We start from the raw sequence: 20,932 nt of genomic DNA, 5'->3' as shown, positions 1-20,932 counted from the left end.
CCGTGCAGTTCGGTCTCACGCTTCCCCCCGCTGGTCCAGGTCCAATGACGTCACCCCAGGCGACACACGCCGGCCGGCGTGTCCGGACTGCTGCTGGGTTGCTATGCGACCACTATAAACAATCAAATAACAAAACCATGTGTGAAAGGTAAAATACACAATACAAAGTATCTCAATGCATCACATGGGGAAAACCCCCCTTCCACTGTTTTCTCTAGCTCTCTCTGCGTTTACATATATGTCCCGCTATTTTGCTTATTCTTGATGTTTGCATCTTCAGAAATGTTTTTTATGTTGCATTATTATGCTAGGTTGGCCATTGAATTAATATCAGTGCAGCCTTTGTTATTGATTATTTTGCTTGAACGGGGTTTTCCCCATGTGATGCATTGAGATCCTTTGTATTGTGTATTTTACCTTTCACACATGGTTTTGTTATTTGATTGTTTATAGTGGTCGCATAGCAACCCAGCAGCAGTCCGGACACGCCGGCCGGCGTGTGTCGCCTGGGGTGACGTCATTGGACCTGGACCAGCGGGGGGAAGCGTGAGACCGAACTGCACGGGTGATGGTGAGTGGGTATATATTTGTTCATTGTACATCTTACACTTGAGGCTTGATAACGGTAATAAACCGAAACGTTGCCAGACCTCTGCGTCTGTTGTTTTTCCTGATTCTGTATACTACTGTGCGGGAGCACAAGAGGAGGCACCAGGGCGACATTACTTTCTGTCTCGAGGAGTGCCCTGACAATCTGCTCTATATATAGAGAGAGAGAGAGAGAGAGAGAGAGAGAGAGAGAGAGAGAGAGATAAATAGATACGTGGTTACCGCGCTCCAAGATACACATGACAACTGCCCGGGTGCTGCACTCAAAGAAATGGTTCTATCCTTGAAAACCGAGTAAAATCTGAAATGTTGGAGCTGATTGCATCTGCATAGTGATTTTTGTGAAGTCCAAAGGAGTGACACTTACCACACATCTCTCTCTCTCTATATATATATATATATATATATATATATATATATATATATATATATATATATATATATATATATATATATATATATATATATATATACACGTAAAGTAGTTCCGCACTCTCACCATCCCATGTCCAATAGCGGGGTGCTTCCTCTAAGATAGCAGCGGGCTGCACCACAAATAAACGGTTTGTATGGCCAATTCAGGTACAATCAAGGGCACTCACCAAATATAAAGTAATGAACATAATTTATTACCAGTCCATCTGTTCAATCACAGAGATTAGGTCAGGGGTCGACGTTTCGGCCCAGAGACCAGGGTATAATATATCTATCTATATCTACTGTATATATCACCTGCAGTTACCCATTGACCAAGTTTATACTGCCTTTACTCTGTGTTTTGACAGTGTAATATTCTCCTATGCAGTTTGCGGCCAGTAATGACAAGTGCAAGGGGGCCCCCCTGTCTAAAGTGCCCCAGACCCCCCGAAGGCTTAATCTGGATCTGAATGGCACACACTGAGCAATACTGTTGAAAAGCCACAAGATGGCGCAATACAGATGTAGCGCCTCTTGGCCAGCCCAGGGAATCTCACACATGCTCCCTTCATTCGGCGCCAGATGGCGGAAACCCTGCCTGCTTAAGGGAGATAGGCAGGGTTGGGGGAGATAGTCAGGGTTGGGGGGAGATAGGCAGGGTTGGGGTTGATGCGGGGAGCAGCGACGGGCTCTGTCAGAACGGAACGTGCAAAGGTCTTGTGCGCGTGCGCCCTCTTCTGTGGGCTGTAAGCTAATTTACGAGGTCTTCTTACAATAAACTCAGTCAGGTAATGAGTGCAACGTACAGCCCGGAGAACTTCCAGGACTGCAGATTTCAGCATTTCAGCTAAGCCCGAAAATTTACCTGGAGTACCACTGAAGTGGTTAAGACACCAGCCCAGGAACGTGCGCCTGAGTTGGCCCCCATACTAATGTCCAGAGATGTTTCCTGGACTTTCATCTAGGGTAGACAACCTGGCTTAAAGCCTGAAGGATGTGACCTGGGAATTTACTCCCAGGTTGCACCTAGAAGTCTCTGGTTGGCATTTAATGCTGGGCATTCTGCTGCAGTGTGTGGTAGAAGCAGCCAGTGCAGCATAGCAACAGAGACGTTGCCCTTGGGGTAAGGTCTGGTGGCTTATTTATGACATGTAAGTTTGTGTATGAGTGTGATGTGTATGTATGTGTCTATATGACATGTATGTGCGTGTTAAATGTGACATGTATGAGTTTGGCATGTGTCTGACATTTGTGTGTGTGTGTGTACAGGTAATGTGTGTATAACATGCATGTGTATGACATGTATATGCGCATGAGCATAACATGTGAGCAGCCTGGCAGCCCTAGCTTGCAGAATAGCAGTGCGGCCTGGCTTCGGGAGCCAGTGGTCTTGATGTAGCCACAATAAGCGTGACTACATCTGTATGTATGAAAGGGGACAGCCTAGGAATATCCCAGGTCTCAGTTGTAGTGTGAAAGATGGTCTCCAGTAAAAACCCAGGTGTGAGCTGGGAAATTCCCGGGTCGTATGTCTGAAAGTGGTTTAAGTGGGTTTAGTAGTGTTTGAGGCATAATACTTTTTTGAAAATGGTAAGACTGCATAGACCTATTATAGGCAAAGACGTACCAAACTGACCTGCATTTCTTATACGTACAAAGTGAAAACACAATCATCACCTCTGTTCTCGATGTTTGCTTAATAGGATGCCAATGCACTTATGTAATGTGCTCCAATTTGACTGATGTGTTAGAAGGGCCAGAAGATAGGGTCGGAAGGTAGGAGCCTGTGATCCTGAGGAACTTTTCACCTAGAGAAAACATCAAACTCCAATATAAAAAACATACAGTTACAGTATGTACGACTACAGCTTGTTCTTTGACAATAACAACAAGTTCTAGCTTATGAATCACATTGAAATCAATGGAAATCAGTCAACCTGAAAGTTGACACCTGGGGGAATGGCAGACTGGTTTGTGCATGCTGGACCTTATTCTGGTCCATGCGCACCGTTGCGAATTTGCAACGGTGCGCAATGTTTTTGTACTGCGAATGCGCATTTGTGCGAGCAGCCACGGTGCTGTGCGCTCGCACCCACCATTGCTGTGTGGGGTGGTGGCGGGTAGTCACATCCATGTGAATGCCCAGCGTTTCATTGGGATTCCCATGAAAAGGCAGGGTGTTTCCCAGGGTTCGCAAAAACTCACTATAGCGAGTATTTTACACTCTTTTGAGCAGCAGGGACTTCTTTTTCATGTAGGCCTGCGTCCCCTGGATCAGTGTGCCTGCATCGTCCTGTCTCTCCCCCTTATTGTCAGTGCTCAGACCTGCCACCCTGCAGGAGACCCAGCTCTGCCCTATTGGAGAATGTGATGTGGCACAGCTCTGCAGGTGTAAGAGTCCCAATGAGAGGCAGACCTAGTGCCGCTGGAAGAGGAGGAGATGGCTCCGCCCTGTTGAAGGATGTGACGCTGCACCGATCGGGAGGAGTATGAGGGTCCCAGTAAGAGGGAGCGCAGTAGCAGGACACTCAGCGCCGACACTGCACTGGAGATACACACAGCTCTGCTTGGTGTGGGTGTGGAGGGGGGGCAATATCAAACCCCTGGTTCTCCCCCCAACCCCCTCTTCCTTTTTTGAAATGTCCACCAAGAGGGGAGTAGGAGCGTGTATTGCACTGCGCTCTCCTCTCCCCGTTTGGCGGCTTCATCATCAGCAGCAGTTAATCAGAAGCAGAAGTTAATTTAAGTGGCATTTTTAAGGGCATTATTTGTAAGTGGCATTACTTTGAGCATTGTGTGAGGGACACTACTGGAGGCATTGTACAGTATGTATAAGCAGGAATACTCGAGCATTATGGTGTGTGGCATAATATGTACTGGGCATTATGGTGTAAGGGGCAGAACAATGTGGCATGTTGTGAAATGGGCATAACGGCATGTGGTGTAATCATGGCGCAAAGTGTCCAAGCGGCTCTAGCTGGTGCAGTATATACAAGTGACACTATTGTGTGGTGTAATGTGAATTGGTCCTATTATATGGCCACACCCCATCCCCACAAAGACATGCCCTACATTCTTTCAAGTATATGTGTATCTTGCTTTATGTGAATTGGCCTGCACTAACTCACTAAATGTGGATAATCTATTACAGCTGCTTTACAAAAAAAGGTACATACTTTATTTGTTTATGGTATTATTTGACCAATGATTATATCTTTATCATTGATCCGAAACATTGATAACATTGATGGTGTATCAATATTAAGGAGATATGATAGTGAATAATACTACTATTTGTTAATTCTGTTGGTACAATTAGAATGATGCAACCAATATTCCCAGGCTATTAGGGTACTCTAATTAAACACTTCAGGGACATATTAAAATTAATTCAGATTTAATAGAAAATAATAAAAGATTGCATTAGTATCAAGTGTGCACCCCACCAGTGTTTCTTTTTTCTTTTTGCTATTATTTATGTGAGAGGGCCAATTGACACTTCCCCCTGACCCACAATAGGCACAGTGTGGGGCGCCCAAATCTATATTTGCTTACCAAGAAAAAAAATAAAAGCTCTGGCTGGCCCTCGGCTCAGGGAATATGCCATGTGGGGGAGAGGAGGAGGCTTCTGTATGTGCCATGTGGGGGAGAGGAGGAGGCTTCTGTATGTGCCATGTGGGAGAGAAGAGGAGGCTTCTGTATGTGCCATGTGTGAGAGAGGAGGAGGCTTCTGTATGTGCCATGTGGGAGAGAAGAGGAGGCTTCTGTATGGGCCATGTGGGGGAGAGGAGGAGGCTTCTGTATAGGCCATGTGGGGGAGAGGAGGAGGCTTCTGTATGGGTCATGTGGGGGAGAGGAGGAGGCTTCTGTATGGGCCATGTGGGGGGAGAGGAGTAGGCTTCTGTATGGGCCATGTGGGGGAGAGGAGGAGGCTTCTTTATGGGCCATGTGGGGGAGAGGAGGAGGCTTCTGTATGGGCCATGTGGGGGAGAGGAGGAGGCTTCTGTATGGGCCATGTGGGGGAGAGGAGGAGGCTTCTGTATGGGCCATGTGGGGGAGAGGAGGAGGCTTCTGTATGGGCCATGTGGGGGAGAGGAGGAGGCTTCTGTATGGGCCATGTGGGGGAGAGGAGGAGGCTTCTGTATATGCCATGTGGAGGAGAGGAGGAGGCTTCTGTATATGCCATGTGGAGGAGAGGAGGAGGCTTCTGTATGGGCCATGTGGGGGAGAGGAGGAGGCTTCTGTATGGGCAATGTGGGGGAGAGGAGGAGGCTTCTGTATGGGCCATGTGGAGGAGAGGAGGAGGCTTCTGTATATGCCATGTGGAGGTGAGGAGGAGGCTTCTGTATGGGCCATGTGGAGGAGAGGAGGAGGCTTCTGTATATGCCATGTGGAGGAGAGGAGGAGGCTTCTGTATGGGCCATGCGGGGGAGAGGAGGAGGCTTCTGTATGGGCCATGTGGGTGAGAGGAGGAGGCTTCTGTATGGGCCATGTGGAGGAGAGGAGGCGGCTTCTGTATGTGCCATGTGGGGGAGAGGAGGCGGCTTCTGTATGGGCCATGTGGGGGAGAAAAGGAGGCGGCTTCTGTATGGGCCATGTGGGGGAGAAGAGGAGGCTTCTGTATATGGAATGTGGAGGAGAGGAGGAGGCTTCTGTATGTGCCATGTGGAGGAGAGGAGGGAGAGGAGGAGGCTTTATTCTGTTGGGACCCCGAAAAGGTCAGATAGGACCCACTTTTTTGTAAGTGAGGGGTCCCAGGGACCCACAATTGTTTGGTGTTTTGGCGATCACTGCATCCCCATTGAAATCACACTGTGACGTGGGTGTTGACGACCATTAAATGATGTGGGTATTTCCCCATAGGCCGCAAATGGATGTTTATGTAAAACATCCATTTGCTGCCATGCGGCCCAATTGCGGCTCCCTGGGAGCTGTATATGATAAATGGCATGCCAATAAGTATGACACCAGTTTACCTTGTTCCATGAAAATAACAGCCTCTGTTGCAGATCAGGGCAGCTGCTAATAACCTCAGGATCTAACAAGTCCAGCCAGTCTATAAGGAGACCCGAGGAGTGTCTGGCACGCGCCGCTTCAGAGCTGTAAAGACAAATATATTCTACTAACTGTTGTTCAAACACTTACTCTGGGGTTGAGAATGGGGATCAAGGAGTTGGCACTTGAACTAAGACCTGTAACTTTAAACATAAGCTCCTCCCCTATGCAACTCCCAAGCGGTCAGTACAATTTCAAAAGAGCCCAGTAGGCAGTGAAATCACAGGGAAACAATGGTAAAGCACAAGACACAAAAGGCGAGATGTACTAAGCTTGAAAAGTGATAAAATGGAGAGTGATAAACCATCAGCCAATCAGCTCCTCAATTCCATGTCATAGGCTGTGTTTGAAAAATGATAGGTAGGAGCTAATTGGTTGTTGGTTTATCATTCTCCATTTTATCACTTTTCAAGCTTAGCACATCTGGCTCAAAGACTGAGCATGGAGGAAGGAACACAGTGTCCCCCAGCCATAGTCAGGTTACAGTATATAAATAAATGCTGCTCTTCTTCATCCTGGCTGGGGGACACTGGTACTCTGTGATGTTTACTTAGGCTTCCTGCCTGGGAAAATTGTATCCCCAAAGTCGGCATTGCTGGAAAAGAACACATGAAAATGATATAAATGAGCAAACATGTAGACCTAGGACCAGGCCGCAGCTTGGTACAGCTTCTCTATGAAAAAACAATGCTGCTCCACTCAGAGAGAGAGAGACTGACACAGAAGAGCGAAACCTATGATGTCCATGCAGCTGGAGAGTCCGGAGCCACCTTCCAGCCTGGATGAGATCCGAACTAGAATATCAGTCCTCATCGTCTTTCAGCTGCCAGGACTGCACAAAGATGCTAGCACTGCAGGGGAGAGTTTAGCCGTCCCAAGCTCCATCCACCACCTGTGGCCACTCTGTCTTAGCACCAGCGAACCCCCTTATCCCCCTTCATGGGGAATACACTGGTATGGCCGGCCCCTTGAGCCGTGGACTTTGGCAGCACCCCATACTCTCTAGGATAAGACGGTCGCAGGACCCTTGTCAGTGAGCCTGCTTTGGCTCCCTGGAATGACTGCACTCCCCAAATATGGTGCTATAGGCAGGGTACAATATAAATAAAAAGAAAAGTAAACTTTAAAAATAAAAAAATTAACTTTTGGATGACAACCCCCACTCCCCCTCAGTCCAACTAAAAAGCTTTAGATGCTGGGAATTGCCGAGGTGCTAATGTTTAAACATACAGGAATAAGTGCAAGCTTCTTGGTCCCCGTCCGCAACCCCATAGTACCAGTGACCCCCAACCAGGATGAAGGAAAAAAAAATGTAAAAGGGGAAAAGCAACAAAACCACTTAAAGACATTGAGGACAGTGAAGAAAGATGTACCTGCTGTTCTCGCTTCCCTTCATTACAGGCACCTCCTCTTGCTCCTGCAGTAGTAGAGAACTCACCACAGCAACCGGGCCAGTGGCTGGAAATCGGGAGGTGGTCTCTATAGTTATGGAGAGCAGGACGGTCAGAAACTCTTCCAGGTAGGGAGACTTTGCTTCAATCAGTCCTTGGAGAACTAAATAAAAAATATTTACTGTATGCGTTAAAAATATTTTTTTTTACCTGGACAGTAATAGGGAAATTTATTACGTTCGAATGGTAAACTCTGCAGCCAAATATCAATGACTTCACCATCGGAATATATGCATCCTGAGAACACGGCAGATTAGTAAGTAAGCTGCATTCTCAGAGACAAAAAAGACCCGATCCCGTTCATAACGAGCCGAGTTGCTGATAGGCCAAAAGGGACGATATTAGTAAATGTCCCTCTAAAATGCAGGCCTGCAGTCACTTAAAAAAAATATCAAATTGAATAATAGCAGGAAAATATGCTGGAGGCCTGCAGCTACTGTAAGTCCTATGTCATTATCCACCCATAATCTGAGTCGTAGAATCTATGCATTTCCAACGGCTGGGGAGAACAGCCAGTATCACTAGTGGTGGCACTTAGACGTGACCCCGGTCTAGGTGCACAAGATACGAGTGGAAATGGATGCACTTTACATGAGCGAATCATGGGACCTGAGAATTGATCATCATTAACAACACGTGGGAGCGTGCATCGTTAACGATATTGAGTGTACACACTAGACCCGGGATCGCCAACCCGTCGCTCGCGAGCGATGGGTAGATCGCCGGTTAATACCTGGTAGCTTGGCTGACCACTTTCAATATAATTGCAGTTCTCTCGGCAGCAGGTGGTCAATTGTTCAAGAACGTGACCTCCTGCCGCCATGCGAGGACGTTACACATCGGCAGAGCTGCAGGAAAGTGACCTCCTGCTGCTCCGCTGACATATAGTGGTTCTCGCTTGGCGGCAAGAGGTCACCGCCTAGGTGCTTTAAAACCCCCCCCCATCCCTCCTCTCTCACACTCTTTTTTCCCCCAGAGATACTTTCTTTAAAGATTGTATAAAATGCTATTATCTTATTAAAATAGAAGAAAGGGAAATAAAGGACATCAGTAGTTTGATCTATCAAGAACATACATAACAATTTTGTTCCAAATAATGGTCCTTTGTAGATCTATTTATTTACTTATTTATTATTTATCACCAGTTATTTATATAGTGGCGCTTCACAGAGAATAGTTGAACATTCACATCAGTTCCTGCTCCAGTGTTCTCCTCAGGCTTAAATATTCAGGAGGTCTGCCTGGCAAGAGACAACATGACATTCGCAGACTCGAAGTACCCCGAGACCAGGCACTCTTACCAATTATTAGACCCTGTTGCAGGAGGACATTGATTCTGGACGGACCACCCGATGGGAAGATCACGTGACTGTGACACGGCTGAGCTAAGTCGCCGTCGCACAGGATCCCCAAGCTGTCCCTATCTGCATGCGCCCCATCTCGTCTGCCACACACCAGCCCATCTGTCTGCACATCAGTGGGGGCTTCAGGTAACAAGGGACTCTGGCCGTGGCTCCATCTCCCGCATGGCTGCAGTGAGCGGAGACTCTAACCTCTATCCCCCCCCTATAACAGACCCACCATCTAGGTCCTGCCATCCGTTGCCTATAAACCACCCAAGGGAATATAACACCGTACGTGCTGCCTAAATTAAAGACACCCTTTTATTTCACATAGAGTAAATAAGAAGCACTTTGTAAGACGCTTGAAAATCTTTTATGTCTACAAACCGTAGCAAAAACAAAGGATGGCTTGGATCATGAGAAATGGAAATATATGCCGTTATCACATGAACATCTATAGATTGATGCATTGCCTACCTTTACTGATCAGTTCAGGTTCCACATTGCACACATCTCCAGACTTTAGAGTAGTAATGATAGCACATAGAGCAGTATTGATCATCTCTGGTTCTTGACAAAATGCCAGAGCTTCTGCCAAGTGCAAGAATCCACTGCGCACTTTGGGAGAAAGATTTAACAAGTAATAGTTAATAGAATAACCATGTTTTAGATTTCACATGACATTTACACCCATAGCTATGGTGATTTAAGTGGACTGGGATACTAAGGTAGGCTTGCGGCTAACAACAAAATCATATGGAAATACATTCAAAGAGTGAGTTGGCTTTAGTTGTCCCCAGTCCTCCCGTAACCAAACTGGAAGAAACTATCTGTAGCTGTCCCAGTCTATTCACAGGCTAAAGAACAAAGGAGTAGATTTATTAAGCTCGGTGAAGTGATAAGGTTTTTTATCACCAGCCAATCAGCTCCTACCTGTCATTTTTCAAACCAATCCTGTCACAGTTAGGAGCTGATTGGCCGGTGATAAAAACCAGACACTTTATCACTTCGTCGAGCTTAATAAATCTGTCCCATTGTGACATGCAAATCTACAAAAGGAGCATTTTGGGGGAATTCGATCAAATAACACAAAAGCATACAGATGTGTAATCATACATCATTGCTGCATTCATGCTAAACAGCCCCTCTGGACGTGTCAGGTCCCGTAAGAGACTGAGGGGGGAAATGGACCAAGATGTGAGTTCAATTTCAGATGGGAAGTTGCTATAGGCAATCAGATTCTATCTAATATCTTCTAGTAGGTGATAAATAAATAAGTAGATTCTGATTGGTTGACATCCCATTTGAAATAAACCTCCAATCTCATTAAGTTGACTTCGTGTCTTTTGTCACTGAAAACAAGTCTTAATCTAATGCAACAATTCTGAACCAGAAGCTTGTGTCGATTAATTTGACATTTGTATATCAGAATGCAACTGAGTAAATTAGCCTGCATACAAAGTGCTACGGTGCAGGCCATGGCAAGGGGTTTAGGTGTCTAGGTCGACAGTGAAAAAGACAACACATGAAAAATTATCTATATCATTAATTTATCTGAATATAAATATAGTTATAAGAGTGCGCCACACAATCGGAACTACCAATAAATTGTTTTATTAATATACTTTTATAAAAAAAACAAATTATAATAAAAAGACAATAACAAACGTATACATATAAAAAATTCAGAATTCAAAAATTCTCAATACTTAGGGGGGTATTCAATGTCAGAGGCACGGCTGTCGAGCTAGCGCGACAGCCGTGCCCCTGTCCCGTTCTCGCTTACCTCGACTGGAGCTCGGCAGTCGGGATTCAATGTCCCGGCCACCGAGCGGCGAGAAGGGGGCGTGGCCGCGAGTTGCGGCCGGGAAGTGACGAGCTGCAGCCGGCAGCTCGTCACTTCCCGGCTGTTCTCGGCAGAACGAGCCCGACAGCTAGAGATGTCGGGCTCGTTCTGACAGGAAACCCTGTTCAATGCTGTCGGGGAAGACAGCATTGAATAGGGCCCGTCGAGCATCTCCCCCACGGGAGATGCTCGACGGCGATTGAATCTCCCCCTTAGAATTTGATGATGTCATTCGACTTAGTCCAACTCCGGATTGTTAAATGGATATTACACCACCACTTTTTGATGAGGTATATAACAACGTTGATTGATGTAATTTAGTGCCCCAATATATATGCAGGCTGTATTTATGGAGTCAATGTTCAAACGGCAATTTATTTAGGCAACTGCTAGGAAGCACAAAGCCCAGTGCTCAAGAGAATAGTTTATACTACCTTATTATAGTAGTAGCAGCAGCGGTCCTGGCAATAGAAGACAATCTGACGGCTCAAGCTACACCCGCTCGCTGCTTCTGTCAAATGACAGGCGGCTGTTTGTTGTATTTTGCAGGGAGCGAGTCGGTCCTGTCAGGAAGTTGGTTAGAAGCCGGCACAGTTGTAAGTGTAGAGCGTCCCACCGGCTATCGCTCTACCAGTCCTATGCTGCTGTCCGATGACAGAGCGCTATTTGGAGATTTTAGCGGGGAGCAAGTCGTGTTGTAGATAGACAGAATTGTAGATTGCGCTCAGCCCAGCAAAAAGCTGGTAATTACAAATGCTGCTGTGTCGGATTAGTAGAAAAGTAAATTCTCCGCAAAAAGTGGTGGTGTAATATCCATTTAACAATCCGGAGTTGGACTAAGTCAAATGACATTATCAAATTCTAAGTATTGAGAATTTTTGAATTCTGAATTTTTTATATGTATACATTTTTTATTGTCTTTTATTATAATTTGTTTTTTTTATAAAAGTATATTAATAAAACAATTTATTGGTAGTTCCAATTGTGTGGAGCTCTCTTATAACTATATATTCAGATAAATTAATGAAAATTAATGATATAGATAATTTTTCATTTTTGTAAATTTAGCAATCTCCGTATTGCAAATGGGAGCAGCCTTGAGTAAAATGATCTTGGCGATTTAGATTAAAATCAGTCTATTGACTTAATACTCACTTTGGTGGAATATTAATATCATAAATACTTTTTGCACCTGATTGTGTTCTTTACAACACATGAAAAAGGTCAACATGGTCAAAGGGTCCACATTGAAAAAGGTTGCCTTGAGTTCTTTAGGTTTATGTGTTCATGCCGACATGGATGCCATATAGGTGTGCCCCATCCGCTCGCATGGCTCCCCATGCTTCATGCAAGGTTCTTCACACGATTCTAGTCTCCCTCTACGCCCACTGGAATTGTAAATTACAAACAAGTCTGTCATGTCGACCCTTTTCCATGTCGACCTAATGCCCTTCAACCATCCAATAGTGGTCAACCTTTTCACCGTCCACCTAATGACCACATACCATGGCGATTTCTTTGGAGCTCCGCATACAGACGCAGACAAGTGTTGCCTATGAAATTAATCAGCAGAGACCCCCGGAGCGGCCAAATCAGGTTGCAGCCAAGAAATCGTTTTTTTTTTTGGGGGGGGGGGGGGGGGGGGGGGAATAATAAAAAAAGACCCCAGCAGAGTTGAACAGGACCTGGTGATGCCTCACTTACGCCAGGCATCGCGCTCTGCATGACATAATGAAGCTAACATTAAATTTCACTTCAACTTTGCTCATATCTGCAAATAAAATCAGAAACTGGCAAGTGCTTTAAAGTGTTACAACCCAGTTAAATCCCAATGGAACGATACTGATCTCCATAAATGAATCCCATACCGTCACTGATCCGATGCTTTGAGGAATACTGTGCAGCAAAGGACTTGAGCTGAGCTCGCAGTGGCCCCTCTTCCACACCTGGGCTGTCCAGCCACTGCAACATCTGCATGAGTACTTTGAAGAACAGAGTTGAGAAAGCCGTATCCTGGGGCACACAGCGCTGTAATACATAGAAGGGTACATATAGCAATGAGAGGCTGGTTCTGTGCTAATCTAGGGGAGTAATTTTTATTACACATTTTACTAACAAAGGGAGTGATTCTGGTTGATTTGCAAAAGCAAACTCCTTTAATGGAGTGCACTGCAGGTGGGGCTGATGTAACATGTGCAGAAAGAGATATATTTGGGTGGGGCGTGTACTTCAAACTGATATCTATATTGCAGTGTAAGAATAAAGCAGTATTTACCCTGCACAGAAACAAAACAACACCCAAATCGAAATCTTTCTCTGCACGTGTTACATCTGCCCCACCAGTGCAGCATGTTTATTTCCAATAAAGACCAGCATCAGAATGCAAACCAACCAGAATCACCCCAAACTGCATTTGTCCAAGAAGATGCATTTAGAACCCTCTAGTGCCATATATATAGTTGCCTATTTGAAAGGAGTTAATGGAGATAAATTTTCCAATTACTGTATAAACTTTATTAACTGTCCATCAAAGTCATGTTACAAGGACTAAGGGGGTTATTCTGGTTCACTCCTTCTGGCAAATTCCTTCTTAGATGGACAAAACCATGTGCACTGCAAGGGGCAGATGTAACATGTATGGAGAGAATTAGATTTTGAGTTATTTTGTTTCTGTGCAGGGAAAATACTGACTGCTTTATTTTTACACTGAAATATAAATCTCACTTTCAAGTGAAACCCAACCCAAATCTAACTCTCTCTGCACAAGGAACATCTACCCCACCTGCAGTGCACATGGTTTTGTCCATTTGAGAAGAAATTTGCTAAAAAAGGAGTGAACCGGAACAGGGGAGCCAATTTACATTTTTTCCGGTGGGTGCTCCCACCCCCACAGACTACTTTAAAGGGGTACATTTACTAAAGCTTCTAAAATGGAAAGGTGATGTTTCTCATGGCAACCAATCAGATGTTTTCTTTCATTTTCTAGGATGCAATAAAAAAAATAAAAGACAGAATTTGATTGGTTGCTATGGACAACATCACCTTAGAAGCTTTAGTAAATTATCCCCTAAAAGTTTTGTTTATGTTTCCAAAGTGCAGTTTCTTAGCGGACTGAAGTTTTCCATGAACCAGCGGTGTGGCGAGCTGCTCACCTGGTACTGATAGAGCTGCCTCATAATTGGGCAGGAGATGAAGTGATTCCTGTGCATAGCCAGCACAAGGGCACCGCTGTGAGGAGAGCTGAGGAGAGCCGCCACTGCTTGCAGCAGACGCACCGTGATACCAGTCAGCTGAGTGTTCCCCTGTCGGATACGGGCCAACTCCTGGCCTAACGCCTGCTGTAAGGCCAACGATATAGGTCTTGGATTGGGATTCTGCCATCTTGGGTCTGTATTTAGGGGGAAAAGCTGAAAAGGTACAAAACCCATAAACATTTAGTACTATATCTGACATAATTAATGTTAATCTAATATGAAAGCAGTGAATATAGTTCAATATTTGTCTGTTTGTTCAAAGTTTCTTTAACTATAGTAAAAAAACTAATTTATTACTATCATTAACTGTAAGCATTGGTTTATCCTCCCTCAATTTAGTTTCAAATTCTTAGCGGCTCCTACACTCTGTCGTGTTGATTTAGCGAAGAGATTTATCAAATACAACTCATTGCTTATGAGCAACAGCCAACCAGCTCTTAACTGTCATTTTTCAAACTTGAAAGGTGCTGATTGGCTGGAGAACAATTTATTATACCCATTATAAAACTCATAAAAACTTGATAAATCAGCCCCTAAGGCTGGGGACACACATAGATGCCAAGCAGTTCCTGTTCAGCAGGACCCCCTTGGCCAGAAGGAGCCTTTACAAAGGCACATATGCAGTGGATAAGCGGTCGCCGAGTCCTACCGCGGCATGCTGTGGTAGGACAGGATGGTGGGAGGGCCGCATTTCAAGGAGATTATATACATGTTCACAGGGTGCGGTTGTGCCCCTTTAAATCCAGTCAGCTGTGGCCAGATCTTGTTCTGCGAGACCCAGCCCCGATGCTGTATGTGACCCTACACAGCCTTCTTCCATCTAGGCGGGTCTCGCTGTATGGGACCCGCTTGGCTGCTATGTGTGGCCCCAGCCTAAATGTTTTATATATATATATATATATATATAGTTCAAGGTTAAGCACTTAACTTACATAGGACTACCTTTTATTTTAAGAGATTTAAAGGTAAACATTCCTCCTTGAACAGAACAATGTTCATATCTTTAAACAACTACTAATGGTTTGTGTAGGAATGTGTTCACGATTCTTTTAAAATGTTAGCACGGCAAAGAATGCAATTCTGTGAGCTGGACTGAAGGCGCTATACCCTTCATTAATGCCATTCATTGCTGGTGAATGGAAAGGCTAAATATTATTTGAAAAAAACTAGACAGCTACCACGAGTTTGTGGAACGGAAGACTACGTTAAACTTTTATATGCCACCAAAATCTAACATGCAGGCCAATGTCCATGGCATTAGGCAAGGAGAATGGTGAGATAGCATGTGGAGCATCATACTGCTCTTACCTGCAGAAACATCCCAGCCAAGTCATCTTCTGGACCCAGTACTGGAATCTGAGTGAGACACCTGGCTCGTACCTGTCCCTGGGGAGCTTCAGTGCTGGCCTTCCTTTTCACAACATCTGTGCTCTCTACAAACCCAAACACAAGATGAATGCAAAGTGTCCTGAATCTCATGCAAGAACATGCTACCGGCACAGCATGCCAGACAACTTTCCATTTAAACCTAAATGAAGAAGAGTCTCATCAATGAACGGTGGGGATTGTGTAAGAGGATCTATCTTCTCAACCTATAGCATGTTTGAAAAAGGTCCTAGGAACATCATCCCTTTATTGCATTTTATCCATGTTTCCTACGTTAAATGTAAAATGGATGCCACAATATGAGGAGGGGGGAGGTGTAAAGATTTACTAAACATCTCCTCACACAAGGAAAGAATTGGGAATGTTGTTAATGTGTCAAAGTGTACCAGGGTATTTCATACAACTATTCAGCTATTGACCAAGCCTACGATATAGGTACATAAGGTACGTCTGATGATACAAAATACACACGTGTAAATATCTGCGTAAAAATACCGTAAAACAATTTAGAATACGGTGCAAGATGGCGTCCAGAAGCGGACAATGTAAAGCAATCCACATGTGGAAATCCATTTTTCATGGTTAATACAGAAGCTTGATGCATTTCTTTTATTTGTGGGTTAAGGCATTACGGGGTCAATGTACTGAAAAATGTCGAGAAAAATAAAGTGTAGAGAGATCAAGTACCAACCAGCTACTAAATGTCATTGCTCAAACATAGCCTGCAATATGGCAGTTAGGCAGTGACCACCTAATCTCTCTCCAAGGCTCAATGAAGCAGAGTTGTGGAGTAAACGTGAGATACTTCAGACGCTGAAGTAGCACTGAGGCAGTCAGACGCTTTTAATGGCAGTAAGCCGTTCTATGGTTCCACTTACCTCGTCTCGCTGGTATCAGAGCTGTCAGCAGACTATGGAAAGTCTGGCCCCCTGTAGCACCCCTCTCATGTTGAACCTCCACTAGATGAGCCATGTAATCTGTAAAAAAAGGTAAGTAAAGAAAAAAAGGTCATTGGTATTTTAATACCTGATTTTCAATATATTAAGGGCATGGGCGGAACTACCATAGGTGCAATGGGTGCAGCTGCTATGAGGCCCAGAGCTGAAGGGGGCCCATCTTTACTGTTTAAGTAATATGTTTCACATACATGTATCACAATCAGTTGCCAACTAGGGGGCCCTTAAAACCTTTTGCTATGGGGCCTACGAATATCTAGTTACGTCCCTGGGGAAAGTGACCGTAGACTGCATGTAGTGAGATGTGATATGCAGGGGCACTATTCAATAACTAATTGTTATACATTCTGCTATTGAACAGGTAACCTACTGTTCTAGGGAATGGGACACCTTGAAACCAGCCAAAGACTGACAAAAGCTACCAAGTGAAGTATTAAAGAGTGGGAGCAGCTACTATATAGATGCGTACATGTGGTAGGGCATATAGATCATAAACTTCACTGGGGCCAGGACCGGTGGCAATATTCTCAGTTAAACTCTGCGTAATATGTGTGTGTGAAATATAACTCTATCTATAAATAATTCTACCAACATCAGTGATTTTTAACCTTTTTCAACTCGCGTCACTCCAAACAAGATTATAATATCGCCAAGGCAGCCCATCAGACCTCACGTATTAAAAACACATAGGCCAGCACAGGAATAAAAACAAACCCATTGGCCCCCATATGAAAAGAACATTCACACTGGTCCCCACAGGTAACAAAAATAAATTGCATGGGCCACACATGAGAATAAGAGATCAGTGAGTAACAGTTGAACTGGTGTGGACATCTCTATATCTGGTGGCACACATGAGGACAGCTCAAGGCACACTACTATGCCAAGGCACAATGGTTGGAAAAACGCTGACCTACATCGATACTTACTCTTATCCATGATGTTCTGCTCCAGTGCCTGAGGCTCATGGGAAACTGCTTGATCCAGATATTGCAGTAGTTTGCTCATACTGGACACTGGGATACCAAATGACTGGACGAAAAGTAGCAGCTGCTGGGGCTCCAAGTCACGTAACGCTAAAGGAATGTACAATGGTACCCATGTTACATGTTTGTAGTTTGTTAGCTAGAACAATGTAAAATACCTAAAATGTAATGCATTTTCTGCAGTTTCTACAAAGGTATAACTCGCCCAAGAAAACGCTGTTCTTACCCCTGCGAACGCAGGCATGCCCATGCATCCTCGGGGTGGGCAGCTGACGTCACATGATGTCAGCGCCCAAGACCAATTCGGAGGATAGCAGGCATCTGAAAATTATAGCGCTGAACAATATCAGGCCCGAACCTACAATTTTGAGGGGTCATGCGATGGATTGTGTGCACATCATGTGGAATATCTATACAATGGTCCGGCAGGTGGATCCTCAGATAATATTGCAAAGAATCAAAAGAGAAGAAAGCTGTCCTTTACGTGGTGCACCTCAATCATAAAAAATAACTTTTATTAAAGTAGGTTAAAACGGCGAAATATTGAATAAAAAATATATAGATGTGACACGAAGAAAATAGAGATAAGGTGTTTAAAAAAAAAAAAGGTGGAGGAGTCAGTACATTTTGTTTGACTTCTACCTGTATATAATAAACATCGAGTTAACTCCACATAAGGTTGATGTAAATGATGTGGTTTCGCGTATCAAGCAGTCAAGTCCCTCGTTTTTAATAAAGTGCTTTTTTGCAAGACTGCTTCACATAAGGTTATATTCTCTCTCCACTCAGTTACTACTTGTTGCAAAATGTATCTCCCCACAGTATAAGCATTGTTACAATATATTGGTTAAGAGAACAACAATGTTGCCATCCACTGTGATACAATTTCATTCACACTTGATGTGCCTGATAGTGTGATGGTGTGCAATAACCTATAATATCAGGTGAATATATCTTCTTATTAGTGTTGTCACAGTAATTATTTAACTTTTAACGTGTGTCTGATATATATATATATATATATATATCAAACCCCTACACTGTCGGGGAAGAACAGTGGTTTCAGCAATGTAGCTTAAAGGCAGGGAGTGTCTGACAAATTCATAGCGGGATATGGTCAAATTGTTGACCCCAACTAGATCGACAGTCATTAGGTTGACACCGTTGGGTCAAAATACAGCAAGGTCAACATGGGTTAATGTCGACAGGGGTCTAGGTTGACAAGAGTCTAGGTCGACAGGGGTCTAGGTTGACAAGAGACTGGGTTGACACATGCGTTAGGTTGACATGGGTTAGATTGACAGTGGAAAAAAGGTCCACATGGGGTTTTTGAGCCGACTTGTGCCGAAAGGTGGTATTTCATGCCCGAGTGTGCCGAGTGCAGCGAGTGATGCAAGGGGATGTGGTGCAATTTAAATAGTGTCCATGTTGACATTTGGGTCAAAAACCCATGTTGACCTTTTGACTGTCGACCTAGACCCCTGCCGACCTTGCTGTATGTCGACCAAACTGTGTCCACCTAATGACTGTCGACCTAGTTGGGGTCGACTGAATGATCCCCACTCTTCATAGCTGTTAAGGTCCATACACATTGGGCAACTATGTCCAGCATGTTATCATTGCTGGGGGGGGGGGGGGGGGAGGGGAGCCACACAGTGCATACACACTTAGCGGCTTTCCCCCTGCCCGGTGCCATCAGGAGAGTACGGCTTTGCATAGAGCATTGCTATGCAAAGTTGCTCATCAGCAGGTAATACCAGCAGATGAACGGCTTTCCCGGCGATGATGCGGGAGTGCGCAGCAGCACTCACCACCGGGCCATACACACTGGGCGGCTTAGAGCTGAAAACCGCTCAAACATGATGTTTTGAGCGACTTCCAGCTCAAAGTCGCCCAGTGTGTATGGGCCTTACCTCAGTGAGGCAGTCACTCTGCTTTAAATATGATTATGAGGTGCACCATGTAAAGGACAGCTTTCTTCTCTTTTGGTTCTTTGCCATATAAACCGTGTTCTGAGGTCGAACACCCCACCATAACATGATTGGCGTACAGATGTGACTAAAGGTCCCCATACACGCTCCGTTGTGGGCGTACGTTTTGTGCTTAAATAGTACACATCGCATCGCTTTCCTTGTGCATGCATAGTGCATGCAATGCGATGCGATGAAAAGCTAGTACAAAAAAGTATGTGCAGCACATACTTTTTGTACTGTACGATGAGATGCGCGGGAGTGCGCATCTCAAAGTACAAAACGGACCGCCGGCGAACGGAGCGTGTATGGGGACCTTTAGAATAGGGGGTCTGTTTTTGTCAATATATCAAAACCTGTGCAAGTGACACTACCCTTCTTGCCGATGCTCAGACAATACTTTCTGCAGGTATGATCCATCGGCATTGCTTGCGGCCATAAGCAGATTGTATGCGCTTTTAAAGCTCTTACGACCTGCATGTGATCAGGGCGTATGCAGGTTGTTCTAGTGTATGGCCGCCTTTACTTTTCAGAGCGAAGGCTTGAGAAATCATTCAGTGGTGAGTGACCATCGAATGATTTCTCCTCCGTGCGCCCGCATGCAAACAGATGTGTAAGCGTATACATCCACTCGCATACTGGGAGTCGGTCGGCTGGGCAGCAGCAAGCAGGTCTGAATCAGGCCCCTAGGAGACAAGTGAAGGCATCTGATGCACTCAGGGCCATGCACAAAACTTGCACAGTAATGAGTGGGAAATAGTCATGAAATTTGCATATATATAGTCCACAGCACTAGAAACAAATAGGGGGAAATGTAATAGGACGAGAGTCAGAAAGTGAGAGATTCAGTAAGATTTTTTTAAAGCGGCAATAATTTACACTGCAAAACCAGTTTGTGTACTGTGCAGTGTAACTGATTGCCGCTTTAAACAATCTGGAGATTTCTTACCAAATCTCTCACTTCATGAATCTCTCACCTGCATATAGGCTTGTAATTAATTTATGACAGATGAGTCACAATAATTTGAAAGTCTGTAACCTATTTTCCCCACTTTCAATTTCCACTTGCAACTTTCTAAAAATCTACACAAACTGAATTAACACATTCGATTCAAAAGAACAGTGCAGTTGGGATTTTGCTGACTGGAAGAAATATTTAGAAAAACATAAATTTAGTGAAATCTGGGGACTTATCCCAAAACGACTTTAACATACCAGCGTCAACAAGACGTGGAACCTCAGAGCGAATCATTCGGAGCTTTAGCCAATCGGGGAACAGTAAGGCTTCTTCTGAAGTGTCCACCAAGAATGCTGTAGGAAGGGGTTTCTTGTCAGGAAACCAAACATCCAGCAAGAGATAGAAGTCACTCTGACCTGTCCAAGAGGAAAGGAATTTAAAAAAACAAAACCCCAAAAAAACAAAAACATTTTTCACAGTTTCAAAGTTTGCCGAGCTGAGCAAGTCTTACCACGAGGAGGTCCAAGAGTCAGGAGAATAACCATGGCATGGACAACCAATATGTGCATTGTGGCAGTTTCCCCAGTAACCCAGCGCAAAAAAACCTGGTCCTGCGGATCAGACTGTAAACAAAAATATAAATCACTTATGAGGCATGTAAAAAATAACACATCAAGTAATAGAAGGACTCTCGGGGAGCT

The 20,932-nt window shown here is 44.5% G+C and overlaps 1 protein-coding gene across 5 annotated transcripts in view; it reads right to left on the bottom strand.

Moving 5' to 3' along the window:
• INTS1 (integrator complex subunit 1) overlaps positions 1-20,932 on the bottom strand; it is a 93,859-nt gene that overhangs the window by 32,848 nt on the left and 40,079 nt on the right. For all 5 annotated transcript variants that reach the window (XM_083153077.1, XM_083153076.1, XM_083153080.1 and 2 more), the window contains exons 27-37: positions 20,743-20,854; positions 20,489-20,647; positions 17,247-17,393; positions 16,240-16,338; positions 15,284-15,408; positions 13,874-14,128; positions 12,590-12,749; positions 9,353-9,493; positions 7,455-7,635; positions 6,003-6,126; positions 2,704-2,834 (exon numbers count right to left, since the gene is read on the bottom strand). In XM_083153077.1, the coding sequence (XP_083009203.1) occupies positions 2,704-2,834; positions 6,003-6,126; positions 7,455-7,635; positions 9,353-9,493; positions 12,590-12,749; positions 13,874-14,128; positions 15,284-15,408; positions 16,240-16,338; positions 17,247-17,393; positions 20,489-20,647; positions 20,743-20,854 (1,634 nt within the window). The remainder of the gene's footprint in view (positions 1-2,703; positions 2,835-6,002; positions 6,127-7,454; positions 7,636-9,352; positions 9,494-12,589; positions 12,750-13,873; positions 14,129-15,283; positions 15,409-16,239; positions 16,339-17,246; positions 17,394-20,488; positions 20,648-20,742; positions 20,855-20,932) is intronic.

The sequence above is a fragment of the Crinia signifera genome, chromosome 7 (genome assembly GCF_055691185.1).
Source record: "Crinia signifera chromosome 7, ASM5569118v1, whole genome shotgun sequence".
Taxonomy (NCBI): domain Eukaryota; kingdom Metazoa; phylum Chordata; class Amphibia; order Anura; family Myobatrachidae; genus Crinia; species Crinia signifera.
This window is presented reverse-complemented; position numbering and strand designations above follow the sequence as displayed.